This window comes from Chaetodon trifascialis, chromosome 5, assembly GCF_039877785.1.
Source record: "Chaetodon trifascialis isolate fChaTrf1 chromosome 5, fChaTrf1.hap1, whole genome shotgun sequence".
Lineage (NCBI taxonomy): Eukaryota > Metazoa > Chordata > Actinopteri > Chaetodontiformes > Chaetodontidae > Chaetodon > Chaetodon trifascialis.
Window position 1 is genome coordinate 26,210,007 of NC_092060.1, and position 15,654 is coordinate 26,225,660.

A 15,654-nucleotide genomic window follows, 5' to 3' on the forward strand; every position below is an offset into this window, starting at 1 on the left:
TGCGTGTTTGTGTGCTGATTTGCAGCACGTGTTGGCTTGCATGCTTGTGCATGTGTGTGTGTGTGTGTGCGTGTGTGTCTGTCAGGTTTCCTGCTGCGCGGTGCGGCTGGGAGCCCTAGCGAGGGTAAAATTCCATTCTCTCGGCGGAGCAGCATTCTGCATGAGCCAATTCCCAGGAGACACTGCTCTGCATGTCCTCCAGACAGCCAAGCTGAGGCACAGGCTCAGGCTCGCTTATTAACTGACCTGAGGGGGGGCGGTGGTGGTGGTGGAGGAGGAGGAGGAGGAGGAGGAGGAGGAGGGAGGGGAGGGGGGGCAGAGATGGAGAATGGAGGAGGAGGAGGAGGAGGGGGGGTGAGGGTGAGCCCAGGGAGGCAGGAGGAGGCGGTGGGTGAGGAGGGAGAGGGGGAGGCGGTGTTGGGAATTATGGGTTTGTGTGTGCATGTGTGTGTGCGTGGGAGTGTGCGCGAGTCTGAGTGTGATCAGGGGTGATGGGTTGTGGGGATATGAGCGTGTGTGTGTGCTTGCGTGCGTGTGTGTGTGTCAGAGGCAGAACTGGTTGAAAATATTAACCCTTTGCTCGCTGAGCTGCTTCGCAGCAAAAATTCAGCATAAGAAAAGAAGAGTGTGGATGTCTAACAAGTCGCACTGTGTGTTTGTGTGCTTGTATTCAACACAAGGACGTGTTACCACCTTGTTAAAAGGGCTGCAGGTTTCACAAAAGCCTGTTTAATCACTTTAAATATGTAGTTTGCCTTTTACTGAACTTGGAAATATGTAATCTTCCCAGCTATGTGTGTTGTCTCCAACATTTTCCTCAGCATTTGGTGGCCATGCACGCGCCATAATGGCTTCATGTCATGTCTCTCCACCACCAGAGTTCAGGGTATTGGTGCAAATATGATTTTAAACTCCACTTTTGCACACACAGACTATTTCTGAAATAGAACTAAAAGCCTCTACTTCCCATATTAATCTGTTTACACTAATTCGTCATCCCTGTGTGCAAATATTAGTTTGTACTTTTGTGTGTCTTCCAATAATTGCTTGACACGACTGTAAGACTCATTTGTCACCGGTATGAGGAAATAGCATAATTGAAAAGTGCTTTTCAATTACAATTTGTTTAACTTAAATAATGAAATAAAATATGGTGCTTCAAAGTTTTACTTCTTTTTTTTTATTATTATTCCATCCAGCAGTGAAGAGGAAAGAGAGAGAAAAAAAATCACTCACGGCAAAATGCAAATGAGCCTGGAAGCTATTACGATGCTAATGAGATTCCACCATAGAAGTTGCTACTCCGGCATCCGGGGTATATTTCATCCATATTTGGAAAACAATTGCGTGCTCAAAATAGGGGACACACTTCCCAGTGTTCACAGTCGAGTTAGTTTTTACTTTCAGCGGGGTCCACAACAAGCTGGAATCTGGTCAGAGTTAGAAAGGAGGTGGGTTTCCTTAGCTTTACTGAGCTGCCATTGAAACAGCAGGCTACAGCGGTTTATTTGCAGTCCTTCCATCGTGTTGCACTGTGAAATTCTGCTCTATTTTTAGCTCGTCGTGTTTCTTCGTTGCTTGTCAATCACCAGTAAAATCCTTTTATTAATATCACAATCAAACTCTTCCTTCTGGCTTCAAAATATCACAAACAATCTGCATGCTGGCACATGTTTCCCTCAAAAAGAAAGAATAAAAAAGGCAAATGAGGGTGATTGTTTACACCAGCAGCACCTATCAAACACAGCTACAACTTTATATTGTCAGGCTCTGCTGTGGAACAGGATAAGATGTGTTCCGGGTTCTTCCGAACAGGAGCAGCACCGGTGCGTTCAGGTGCAAAACCTGTAGCACGGCTGCTAGTTTGTGCACTAAAGGCAGGCAGGCAGGTAGGTAGGTAGGGAGATAGGGTATGTTACCATAGTAACACCAAGAGGGAACCCGGCAGAAGCAGACTGTCTATATGTGTCCTGACCCATTTCCATTCTCATCCACAAGTGTTTTGTCTCCCTCACCTTGCTGGTTAACAACTAAAAGCACCTCTCCTTAATCCTCGATGCATTTTCTGCATTTAACAAACGGTCGAGGCTTGAAACGTTCAGCTAACAGGCGCAGATACAACACTGTAAACTTTCAAGGTGCATTTGGTTTCCTTTTCAGTTCTGCTCAATCCAATTCAACTTTGCTGTCCCTGAGGATAAAAAAGCCCGATGTGAACAGAAACACAGAATAAATACACAAAAGAGTGGAAAACAAAGTAGAGGATACTGAAGCAATAAATAAAGAACGTTTTCATCCCTTGACCTGCGCTGAAATAAGCCCTCCTCCACATAGAGAGCACAGACTGGACTTAAAATAATTAATAGCTGCAAAATTAAAGATTTCTTCACTCTAATATTGCTGTTTAGTGACTAAACCTTCTGCAATAAGACAAACAAACCCACAATTGTGAATGAAGGTCAGAACAGATAACGCTTTGACTCCTGCTCCGTTCAGCAAAAGATCATCAGTGATTAACATGCAAACAGCTTTAATTGACTGAGCCACATTTTGAAGTTAGTGCAGTATTATACATGATGTATTACATTCAGCACTGCTTCAGTTATTGAATATAATAAAGGAAGTACCCTTTTGATGATTGGTGAGGCATAAAGGGATTAAAAGTTGGGGGCATCAGGAGAGCCTTCACAGCTGAACGGTGAACGGCGGCGGTTCGATTTCAGATCGGGATCTCTCTGCCCCATTTCCTGTTTGCCTCTGCTGTCCAAAAGAGGCAAAAAATGAGTTAAATAAAGGAAAAGTTGGGATCGTCCAAGCAGTTTTGATCAATACATTATGTTATCCCAAAATTCAACCATGCATAATGATTGACATCTGCGTTCTTTGGGTGTAGCATTGTCTCCTAAAGCACACACTGCGTTATGTGGTTAATCCAAAAAAATCTTTCAAGCATAAGTTGTTATTTTACATTTTTCTTGTTGTCAGCAAAATCCCATGCAACAAACAACATGTGTTAGTCCGTCTTTCAATACTTCATGACCTCCTATTTTTAGCTGCGGATTAATACACATTTGGTGCTCCAGTGAGTATGCAAAGCAGCAGGATTGAGTCAAAAACAAACTACAGTGTCCATGTTCATATTAATGAAGGGACATATCTGCCAGTGCAACACTGTGGCTCACTGATGTCTTTTTAATAGTTTTTTGGTGATAATGGAGCTCAATAGCACACAGGAATAAGATACCTGGTGGTCGGATGAATTCATCATTGCTTTTTGGTCTTTTCATTCAGACCAGACTTATCCTTTGGTAAAAATATCAAGTGATCAGTGGGTCAAACTTCCGTGTCACTCTTTTGTTGCATCATAGTGATTTTACCTGTGACCTTGGCGGTGAAGCAGTTCATCTAAATCTGTGTGGTTTTAAATGGAGGTTTTGAATGTGGCTGGTTTGTGTTTTTGTGTGTTTTCAGTGTTGCGAGCCACTGCAGGCTGAAGAAGAAAACCCTCTTGTCAGTCTGGTCAGTCTGTTTGCAGAGAGACACTCTGCTGTTCATCACACTAATCAGCGGAGAGCCTAACCTCGCACACCTATAGGTCCTGTTTACCATCCTCTGTACAATACAACCAAATTTCTATTGAAATCTGTTAAATGAGCTGTTCACTTCAGTGTACTGTACTGCAGCCACACTTGAGTGGTAAGCGCTTTAGGCGAGCAACCAAATCCTGTTAGAAATGTCAATTGAAAAGGTCTTGAGATATTAAAAATGTAGTTTTTAATTAAAGGTTTATTAATAGATTTTTCAAACTTTTTTTTTAATTACCCGACCGGATGCCTGAGGCATTTGGATTACAACTTTTATCTCACTCGATTCAGACTGCCTCTCCCCATTCAGCCATTTTGGATTAAAAGTCAGACTTCATAAATGCTGTTCATTAATTCCCAGTGCGGGCAGTTAATGTGAGATTCGGTTGCAACGTTACGGCCAGCCTGAGTGTCTGTTTATTTTTAGATTCTTGTGGCTACTTTGCAGCCCAGGCCTAATCTGTCACAGAGGAGAACATGGAGGAAATCTTAATCGCTGTGCCAAAAAAAGATTTTCAATGCACGCTGATGTGACTGGTTTGGAAATTCAACATGTTAGTGACACATACTGTCACAGTAAATGATGTTATTGACATGTTTTGCAGGGAACATGGTGTAAAATTGTTGAAATAAATTGCAACCAATTTGCTGTTTGCATGCAGTGATATTAATGTGAATGCATGTCCATGTGTGGTAATATGCAAACTGTAATGATTTGATTTTTGGAGGACTAGTATACAAACTGAGGACACAAGTGTTTTCAGAAACAAATATTTTTCTGATTTTAGATGAATAAACGTATTAAAATATGTCCATGTTCATTCAATAGTAAGTATGCAAGCAAGAAAATCATACCAGAATGAATCATGAGCAATTTGCAAGATTTGATGATGCATAATTAAAATTCAAAAGACACTGGCGGATACAACAAGTTCAGGTGTTCAAGTTCAAGGCATTCTGGGAAATGAAGAACATAGGAAGTAGAAGTAGAAGGCAGACATGGCATGTCAGGGAATCCAGTGATTGCACTGAATTATCTCACTCTTTGAAAATGTGGGTATTGCTCTGCACTTCCCAGAGATCATCTGCCAATCAAACTGCGTGGAAGGTACTTTGACCTCTTTGGCTGTCTGTGTGAGTTCCTGTAGGTGGCGCTCTTTACTTTGCATGATCGGCCATAGCGGCTAACGGATATGACTAACTTCTTCATTCCTAATAAAGTTGTGATTAACAAAATTACGACACAGATTAACACAAATTAAGCATTATTCTAGCCTATGAATCCTGGTTTTGCTGGATTTAACGTGGAGGTGGCAGAATGCACATGCACATTGCACAGTGGGGAGTCACAGGGGCCCAGCAGCAGATTTTTGCCCCAGGGCCCCTTAACAGGTTTATCTGGCCCTTTAATGGGTTAATCATTATTCATATGTGTTTATACAACCTGTTCTCACTCCAAACTGGTCACATAAGGATGCCTGGTCAGGACCCCTTAGCATCACTTTTTAGGGCAATGTGTATCCCTTTTGTGTCATTGTTCACACGCAAGGTCGTCTAATAGACTTCTATAGACAGCCCATTCTCACTCCCAGTGTGTCACATGATGGCTCGAGCAAAGGATGTATGTCAGGGGTATGTGTCCCACATGAAACCAAATGGAATGATTGATTTCTTTTGTGGGGTAACGTAACATACAGAACTAACGTACTTATTTTAAGCCAAACCATGATGTTTTCCTCAACCTAATCAAGTAGTTTTGATGCCTAAACATAATGAAAGTGTGACTGTTTCTCAATGTGAACCATGTGTTTATTATTGTTCACAGCAGACTTTATTTTGAAAGTCTCACTGGACCTGCTAACTGGATGTTGCATATTTATTATTACTAACTTGACAGCAGAGCCCTGATTGTTGAAAATGAGACTAAAGGCTTAGCCAGGGCTTTAAAAGGTGGCACAAAGGGGTCCTGGTCAGTAGTGTTGCTAGGGTCTCTTTGGGCTCCATGCAAGAAATCCCTGGGGCCCCCACCCCACCCGTGCACGCTGCAAAAATTTGGTTTTTGCTCACATAAATGTACAATTTCTGGGACATTTGAGATGAATACTGAAAATATAGATTAGTGGTTCTCAAAGTGAGGTCCAGGGAACAACAGAGGTCTCTGAAAGCCCAGGCCTCAATAATCGTTGTTGTAAATAAGTGGCCAGGGCCCCTCTAGTGGCCGGGGGCTCCAAGCAACTGCCTGCTTGCCAGTCCGCAAGCCCCGCCCCTGGTCCTGGTCAATCATGCCTATGTGACAAGATGGGGGAGACAATGTGTTGATTCATATCGAAAAGTTCTGGTTCATTACTCATACTTTAGTTTGCATATTGTTGCTGTGCTATCATATCTTTTGTGATACTACCACTGTAGGGCACTGAAACCCAAAATTTTCAGATCTTAGTCTAGCTCTAATCACGGTGCAGATGTCACTGACTTAAATGAAAAATCTGTTTTAAATACATGTTTTGGCTTGTAAACATTCACAGTGACACAGTGGATTGTGAACTGCCACTACAGCAGAGACAGCAGCGAGTACCTCCCCTCCCTCAATCACAAATTATACCACTTGGTGCATAACTTGCCAGGTACTAAGATTCTGTCATTAGCAGCATTGACCGCGGGCAACATGATCAATACAATATTATGAAATCATGCTACACATAAAATGGACTGTTTACGAGTAGAGCCTCATCAGATGTGCTGTTCAGCACGCTATCATCGGTGATTGTGATTAAGCACACCTTTAACTCTTAGAGTGTAGATGCAGTATCTTCAGACCAGAGCTCCATTCAAAACCAGCCAAGGTCAGGCAACATTTTATATTGAATTTCAGACATAAAACATGTAGGCTTTAAATGTAACCTCTTTCCTTTTTCAAGACAAACTTCCTGAAAAGTGTTTTTATTCTGTTTTTTCAAAATCATGAAAGTGACTGAAGTTTTTTTTTTTTTTTTGGTCAGTGGCTGACCTGGTGGCTTCCTCTTAGTGTTTCCAATACAAGAGTCAGCTTGCTGCTAGAATACTAATATCTCCTGTTACTGTAAACACCAATGTTATTTCAATCCAAACTGCAACAGGCTCTCACCTCTTGATTCATGATTAACTGTGTCTGAAAGCACCAGAGGCGGGTAATTAATGCTAAATTAGTGCTGATGTGCCACAAACTGTTGTTATTCTGATCAATATATTAAACCCATGTATTCAGATCAGGCATTGCAACATCTGCGTGAGCTGTTTGATGCATCTGCACCCATCTGAACACTGTTCTTCACCATAGGGCTCAATCAGCATTGTCAAGTTCACGTTTCATACCCTTAAAACCTCTGAGATTCTTAAAATATGATTACAAACATAACGTGAACGCTGAATTTCAAGACTTTATAGTCACAATATCAGTTCATGTGAACGAAAACATTGCATCACTTTAGAGAAAACACACAAACACACACACGCAAGCACGCACGCACGCACACACAGGTCTTACTTGAACTTTGCAAGAGTGCAAAACTGAGTGTAGGTCTTGAGGGAACAGGAAACGACTTCCCTCCTCCCTCTTCAATTCTGCCCCCCCTCCCCTGTTCCTCCCCCTCCTCCGCTCCTCTCCTCTTCCCTCCTCCTCCTCCTCCTCTTCCAGCTCCACGCTATAGCAGCGAACTAGGCAGGCCAACTTGCAGAGTGCAGCTCAGCCTCGACAGCGGCTGCTTCCCACTGGGGGTCTTCGGAGAGCATCGCACTCCCATGTGCGCTGCCGTGCCCGTTGGATGTTGAAATCGCGCCGTGCGCCTCGCCAGGAGCCACCATGTCCAATCCGACCCACGACCCATTCTACTCGTCTCCTTTCGGACCCTTCTACAGGAGACACTCGCCCTACATGGTCCAGCCCGAGTATCGGATCTACGAGATGAACAAGCGGCTGCAGGCGCGCACAGAGGTGAGCCGACAGGAGATAACCGCGGCACGGTCCCGTTTAGGCTGCGGTACTGGAGGGAGGGAAGCGGGCTGTGGAGGTCCGGTGCGGGGAGGAGGGGAGAGGGGGGGGGGGGGGGGGGGGGGGGGGAGCTCAGGTCAGCATAAAGGTCTGTCAATCAGGAGATGTGGATGATGCCAAAGTGCCAAACATTCCTGAGGTGAAAGTAAACAGGCTCCGGTGTGTAGACCAGGCAGCAAGAAATATCGTCCTCTGAAGTGACGAGTCTTCAAATCGAACATTTAAGTGAGGAAAAAAGGTGAAATGTGGAAGAGACGCTTTCACGTGGCCAATTAGCTTGTTTAAAATGCGTGACTTCAGTGTCACCTATGTGAGCTGCGTGATCCACCTGAAGTAGGCGTCACGTTTTAATGAAAAACTAAAAAATCAGGTGAAACAGTTTAAAGATGAATCAAGACTTTCCCTGCACTGTTATATATAAGTGCAGAAAGTTACAGCCTATGTAAACAAAACACAGCGAGGAATTGAAAAAAAAAAAAAAAAAAAAAAGGATCATTGATGTGCAGAGGACTGTTCAAGTATAACCAGGCTGCATAGACTGAGGCAAAGAAGCCTTTTCACGTGCATTTGATGCATTTGCACACATTTCCATACATTTCCATATCGCCGTTTTTACATATTTGCATGCTGTGTTTGGTTAAAAACAAGCCCAACAAGAATGTGGAGAGTTTGCCCGCTGAAGTGTTTGTGGTGTAACTGTTAGAGCAAAATAATGTGTCCCATGATTCATGATCCGCCACTGTGTTTCTGGATGGAGTTCCTCAATGAAAGTGACCCCGCTTGCAAAATAAGATGGTCTTAATATAACTGCTGGAGGGGGAATTAATTTCACGTCAGTTTGCTGATGTTTCAACTAGTTGGGCGCTCAGCGAGTGTGGCGTTCAGTGTCATTCAGAATAAACCTTTGGCGATCCCACTGTGAATTATATAGCAAGCATCTGTCTTCAGCATCTGTTCTGTGAGCGCAAACGTGTAAACCTGCAGATAAAAAGTTCAGCCAACGTGTCTGGTTCTTCTCGCAAGGAACCTTTAGGGGAACAGACAGTAGCATCATGCAATAAAAAGCATCGTTTAGCAACCTGACTGTTCACTTCTTGAACTTCAGATGTTAGGACTGTAGTTACGAATTGTTTACATTATCCGTGAACCTAACAGTTGTTTCTCGGGGGATTAATTCAGCATTTGGTCTGAAGAATATCAGCAACTAGCAAAAAAATCTCATCATGGTGACCTCTGAAAATGTCCTAAACCTAAAACTGTAATTGTCACAGAACCAGAAAATATTCACAATTGAGAGGCTGGAACACATTTTTAAAACTTTTCTCAAAACAGGTGCTGATTAATTCTATATCAATCAAATCAGCTACTAATCGACTCTTTGTTTCAGCTCCAAATATCTAATTTTTAAAAACAATGTGACTTCTGGTTGCTGTTGGAGTCTTTCAGGCTGGAATTAGGTTCCTACTGAGACATTAAAAACTGCAGTGTTTTGGATAAATATGTCATAATTAAATGATGTGATGTGAAATTTTTTGCAGTCATTTTGGAAATGTGGTTTTAAGGCGGGAATCCAGCAGCGTTACTGCCGCAGAATGATGCTGAGTTTCCTAAGGAGGAACTTGCAACTTTAAGCAGACCAAGGCAATGTTGCTGAGATGCAACGGCCCAGTCTGATGCATTATTCATACGGAGTGGTCCAAGCCCCAGTGGACCTCAACTCCCGTACCACACATGCCCAGACACCAAGTGCAATCACCATGCACACTCACACACACACATGCACAAACTCACCGGCCTGCACATGCACGTACACAGATATAGCATGACGTGCATTTGTGTTAACGCACTACCAGATGTGTGTCCAGCACAAACAAACATGCGACTGATAATATACATGGATGCCTTTCATGATGTGAGCACATGTCAGTTTAAGCCATTACCTTCATCACCTCAGACTAAATTATATAATTGCATAATAATATAATTAGGTTTTTGTTCCCGTAGGTGTTCATAGCATCTTCAAAGCTCCTCATCTCTTCCTTTCTTTCTTTCTTTCTTTCTTTCTTTCTTCAGCAGCAGGAGTGTATATTATGTCTTCTCTTTAGCAATGTGCTTATTGTTTGATTAAAATGCAGGTGGTGAGTATAATGAGGAAGAAGTAGTGTCTTATAGTGGGAAATTAATGCATCGAGTTTTGCAATTTGTTTGCATCCAGATGTGCCATACATCTCAGTTCAGGCTTTTAGGAAAATTATATAGCAATTATCCCCGTGGATGCAGAAGTATAGCCATCAATTTACACAAACCTATTGCATGTGAAAAAATATTTGAGGCAGGGAAAAGATTGTAATAGAAATCTCCCTTGAAAAGGCTTCATAAATAATGTCTAATTGTCTCTCTAAGACTGAGAAGGGCAATCGTGCAAAAATATAGTATATGCTTGATGAGACAGACCTACTGAAGCTGTTTACTTCCTGGAGAGCGAGGTTAGCTGCTGGTCCCCTAATGATGATGCGTGCCTGAAGGGTCATTCTGCTGCCTCTTTTATCACTGAGCCGCTGCGCAGTCCGTCTCCTATAAGATGACTTTAAAAGTCAGCTCACATTTAGAAACGAGGCCATGTCAGTATCAGCGTGGGGTCAGGACGATGTTGTTACAAAACAGGAAGTTTGGGATGTTTTTGTGCACACACGCACACACACAAAAAAAATCTGGATTCCATTAGAAGAAAATAGCTGAATTGTCCTGCTGGATAGTTTCTTGAATATTTCATCAAGGTTTTGCCGCTAGCAGCTGTTGCAGATCCATATCCTTCTGTGTTTGATAGAAAGTGCTGGCAGTGAACGGACGCTTCAGGTATCAGTTTGGCTAAATTTGAAAATATATTACAATATTAACCACTGTGATTTGTTGACATTTGCTTTACTTCCTCATTGGTTGGGATCCCACCCAACCACACTGCTGCGGAAGGTAACAAAATACAGAAGTGGGCAAAAAGCTTTGTTATTACACCAAATGTGGACATTTTCTATGTTATATGGGCTACGCATGAGCAAATATATTGTTATTTTGACCAGTATGTTATCCTACACAGTGACTGTACTTATGTTTTTTGTTAGTTGTCTCCTTGTGAACCAGCCGTTGGAAAACTCCAAAAACAGAAGTACAGGTAGATTTATTTGGGATTTGGGAGGATGGTGCTCCATAAATAGCACTACCAACACCCAAAAACAAATGAAATGTAGATGTATTTAATCAGGGTCTTCTCGGCATGTTTTTTGAGCTGAACATTAGAGTTAGACAAATCCTTGTAGTCTATTTAGATTACGAGCAGGAGCTTCTATTGTTTTTGTCTTGTTGTGGAAGACAAATAAGATAACAAGCTGATCCAAAGAACATATAACATGGAGTTTTCTGGTGGATTTAAGTGTGAAGAGACATGTTAAATCCATTCTTTGACTGGATTTGTTGCTAGATTTTGTTGATCCAGTCAAAACGATTTCAAGCTCACAAATAGCCATCTTGTCAGAACTATCATCCAAGTAAAGACGCTTAATATCGTGAAAGGACAGCCATTGTTAGGGGTAAGAATTGCTCCGAGCGTACTTAACATCGTGCTTGCTGGCAGGCCGTCATAGCAAAATGTCTCACTGTAGTTTGCAGTCCCGTCGTTCCAAGTAGTTTCTTAGCGGGGGAACTGACTAAGCCTCAGTATGACACCGCCTTTTAGGAAAGTGTTGAAGGAGTCGACTGAAGTCACTCCTCTCTTAGAAAGTCTTCCATTTGTCTTATTCATGAGTGTGCTTTTGAATTTGCTTGGCTGGTGGTGCAACTGCCGCTCACACTGGCAGGCGCAGGACTCAAGGACTTGACACTTGGAGGAGACTTACCCCCAGAGGAAGTTATAGTCTGTACGAGTATAAGTGACATCTGTAACAAAAGCTTTATGCGGCTAATCCTCCGGGAGTGAAATAACACGTTGTTCGAATTAGACGGAGACTTGTTATCTTGTTTTTACTCTTTTGATTTCTTACATGCGGTATTGTTGCACGGACTAAAACTTTAAGTGGACCGTGTTTGCAGCATCGCCTCTCATGAATCGTTTTAAAAGCCAGAGAAATGATTTTTACCACGAAAAAAATCCACCCTCAAATGCTCGTGTGCTATTATAGACAGCTAAGAGTCAATTTTGGTGATGCTCAGTGCATTAGAGCGGTTGTTTTATGATGTTTCGTAGTTTACTTTTGGGTGTACACATGATCTCATCTATATGTCTGTTTCCTGTAGCCCTCAGAATGAAAAACATAGTGTTTGCTTTCAGCTATGAAGTGTACGTGTAGGTGGAGAGAGTTGCTGTGTAGGAAAGGGCTGCAACTAATGATTACTTCATTATCTGTTAATCAATTAGTCGATCAGCATGTCAATAAAATCTCAGAAAATAGTGAAAAATCTTTTCTTTGCATCCAAGGCGATGTCTTCAAATGTCTTGTTTTGTCTGACTAACGGTCAAACAAACAGAGAGAAAATCTGCGAGTCTTAACGCTTGAGGAGCTGCAAGCAGGGAATTTTTCTTTAAAAAATCACATAGATGATTAATTAATTAATAAAGCCGTTGCCAAATAATTTTCTGAAAACTGACTCATCGAGAAAGCAGCTAATCCTTTCCTCTTTACTATAGTGATGATGATAATAGGCCTGCAACCCATGATTATTTTCATTAACGATGAATCTGCAGATTATTTTCTCAATGAAACATTTCACTGTGAGAAGTCACGCAGCGTAAAGCCCAGGTGACTTCTTCAAATCGGCTGTTTTGTCCGACAAACACCCTAAAACCCCAAAATATTCATCTCATAAAGTGACAAAAAGCAACAAATCTTCACAAATGAGAAGCTGCAGTCTGAGAGTGTTTGGTGTTTTTGCTCAAATTGACTTCTGATGATGATTCATCATTCATCAAAATCGCTGCAGAATAGTTTTCTTTCAATCCACTTCAGTTAATCAACTAATTATTTCCACTTTATTATAGTGCTGATGATGTCTCCCTTTGTGGGTTGAAACACTAATCCTGATGATGTTTTATGTGGTTTCTGCTCCCAGATTTCATCGTTGTTAATAAAACAGATGTTTGATTTTCAGGTGAAACGCTTCCATTAAAACACGCTGAAGCGCTGTTTTCTGTTCCTTCTCGGTAACGACCTTTTCACCTGCCATGCGCTCAGAAGCACACGTGGAAATAAGGAAGAATAAAACCTAACGACACAATAAGTCCTGTGTGTTTGTCTGGGATCAGCACTCACCTTTGAACTGATAACTGTGCTGCAGCTTAAACAGTCCTGCTCCTGAGATGACACGGGTCTGTTTCTATCCCAACCTTATTACCTGCTCCATTCATACTTATTACCTGCCTGGCTGTATTTCTGCACCAGGCTGACTGCTATCCCATTACCTTCATTTTACACAATGTGAACCCGCTGTGACCTGGCAATCTAAACAGGCTTTGATGTGGATTTGATGCTATGCATACGGTGTGACCACATTGTTTCTGCGCTGTCGCTCGGGGGGCACTGGCCTCGCCGTACGGAGGCAGCTGCAATGATTTGTGGGGGAATTTGACACTTAAGCGTATGCAAATGAGGCAGCGGATTAACATTCAGAGGAGGAGCTTGGTCGACCTCAGTCGGTGTAAGGCCATTAGCATAGAAGACATTAATATTCAGCAGAAGAGAGCGGGGACACAGAATAACACTGTAAGTAAAACTACAACACAGAGGGTGAAACAGAAGGAAAACAAAAGCATTTTAATGGAGGCGCCATGATAATACCCACAGGGCTGCGTTCAGGAACCTCTCTGCTGCTGCTGACAGTGGGTCTAATGGTCACCCACTTCCGCAGTGGATAGACATGCAATCAGTAACAGTGATTGACAGGCCATTCATTGGATTCTTGTGTCTATTTCACATAGTTAGTCTCATTCTCATTATTCAAATGGGCCCACAGACCTGACTCATTGGCTCGACCGTGGAACTGGAAGAACTGGAGTGTTCATTATGGCAAAATCCCTTGTTCCTGTGAGGGGCAAAGTGGATCTGTTCCCATCAGCACTACGTGTCAGATTGACATGAATAGGCTTATGATGTAGAGGTCAAGTTGGCACTGAGCTGTAAGGTTCACAGAGAGGGATTAAAGATGAGCCACCGAGACACCGCGAACACAGCCGGAGATTTCTTTTACTGACAATCTGCATTCAAAAGAAGTTTGAATGGCTTTAATTATTGATTAGTCTGACTATTATTTTCTCACTTAATGTTTGGTTCACAATTTCTCAGAGTCCAAGCTGCTGCCTGCCGGTTGCTTCTTTTCCACAGTCCAAAGATGTCACATTTACTATCATATATAACAAAAAAAAAAAAGCAGCAATCTTAACATTTGATTGGCTGGGAGCAGCTCATGTTCTTGCCTGAAAAGTGATTTGAACAATGAATTATAAAAACTGATTGATTGACTACAGACATGTCAAATAAAGACATCCATCTTTATTTCTGAGACACATTCAGTGTTTAAAACCAACAAAAACATCAAGATTTCATGTCAGAATGGATCTATTTGATCAGCTCAAATCCTAAACTGAGGATACAAAAGAGACGAGCATGTTTATTGTTGATTTTCTTGGATGCCCATTGGCTGCTGCCATAGCAGTTACTAATGATCCAGGGCTCCGCACATTAAAAGATATCCAAATAAAACATGAATACAATCATGACAGTGAGATCCAAAGGAAAAAAAAATAGATTAAACAAAGCAGCTAACCTTAAAACAGCACAACCAAATCAATAACAGCACAAAGCTATGAATGATATAAATAAATGCTTCAAATATCTCAGATCATATGAACAAAATAAAGGCAGAGTCAAGCAAATACAAACGACAGCTAATAATGACAACAGTACATCTACATTTAAGAACCAAATCATTCATGAGATTCATGACAGCTAAGAAAAATCTGCAGCTATTTTAATGATCAATTAATCATTGTTATTAGTATATACTTTAAGTTATTTTTAACCAAAAATGGCAAAGTTCCAGCTTGTGAGGCGTTGCTGCTTTCCTTTGTCTTATGTGATAGTTCATTGAGTGTCTGTGTGTGCTGTGGATAAAGCAAGTAGTTTCATTTCATCGTCATCTCTACCAAATAATAATCTGTTTAGAGTATGGAAGTAAATGTGCAGATATTTAGCATTTCACATGTCTTTAGCATAAAGCATCAAAGTTCAGCATCACAGCTTCACACAATTTGTGCCAAAGCTTTTCATAATTTCTTTCATAAAAAGCATAAAACAGACCTTCCATCCGACCGAGAGACATTTAAACATCGACTTCAAGCAGGACTCACTAAGACGTGTAAATTTTTTGCAGTGTACGTGTGTGAAACTGGCTGAGCGTAATTACCAGAAAGGTGTTGAACATCACAGTGCCCTTATCTGAACCATTACTGTTGGATTTATCTACCATCAGGGAAAACAAGCCAGCCACTGTAGGTATCACTGAAAAGGCTTTGCATGTGTCACGACTGACTTTTAATCTTTTTGTTAATGATGTAAGAAGGAACAAAAGGCTTTAAAATCAGTTATTAAGGAACAGAATGTGAAGCATATTGTTGGTGTTTATGACTTGTTTTCAATTAAAACCACCCTAAGTGATGCAGGAAATCTTCACAGGTATTTTATTAATTAGTTAACGAGATACAAGTATTGATTGGACAGTGCTGCTTTTAACAGGGTCCATTAAATTATCAAATACCTTTGAGTCAAAGATCACTGTTCATGCTCCTTCCCTCTCACCTAACAACAAAACAAACAAAACATTGGAGAACAAGTTCTGAATAAGTCCAAAACATTTGTGATTTCCTTGGCCCGGACTGGCTAAACAGCATTATTATTTATTTCTCGATCAGCCAAGTCTTGAATATGTGTTGTTATGATTCACAGACTTATTGACAATGAACAGACATCTGCTTTTGTGTGCCCGTAAAATGTTTCTCAG

General features: G+C 41.5%; 1 protein-coding gene across 6 annotated transcripts in view; it reads left to right on the top strand.

Moving 5' to 3' along the window:
• Positions 1–7,268: 7,268 nt before the first annotated feature.
• Positions 7,269–15,654, top strand: part of ldb2a (LIM domain binding 2a) — an 88,153-nt gene continuing 79,767 nt past the window's right edge. For all 6 annotated transcript variants that reach the window (XM_070962824.1, XM_070962825.1, XM_070962822.1 and 3 more), the window contains exon 1: positions 7,269–7,554. In XM_070962824.1, the coding sequence (XP_070818925.1) occupies positions 7,423–7,554 (132 nt within the window). In that variant the 5' untranslated portion in view covers positions 7,269–7,422. The remainder of the gene's footprint in view (positions 7,555–15,654) is intronic.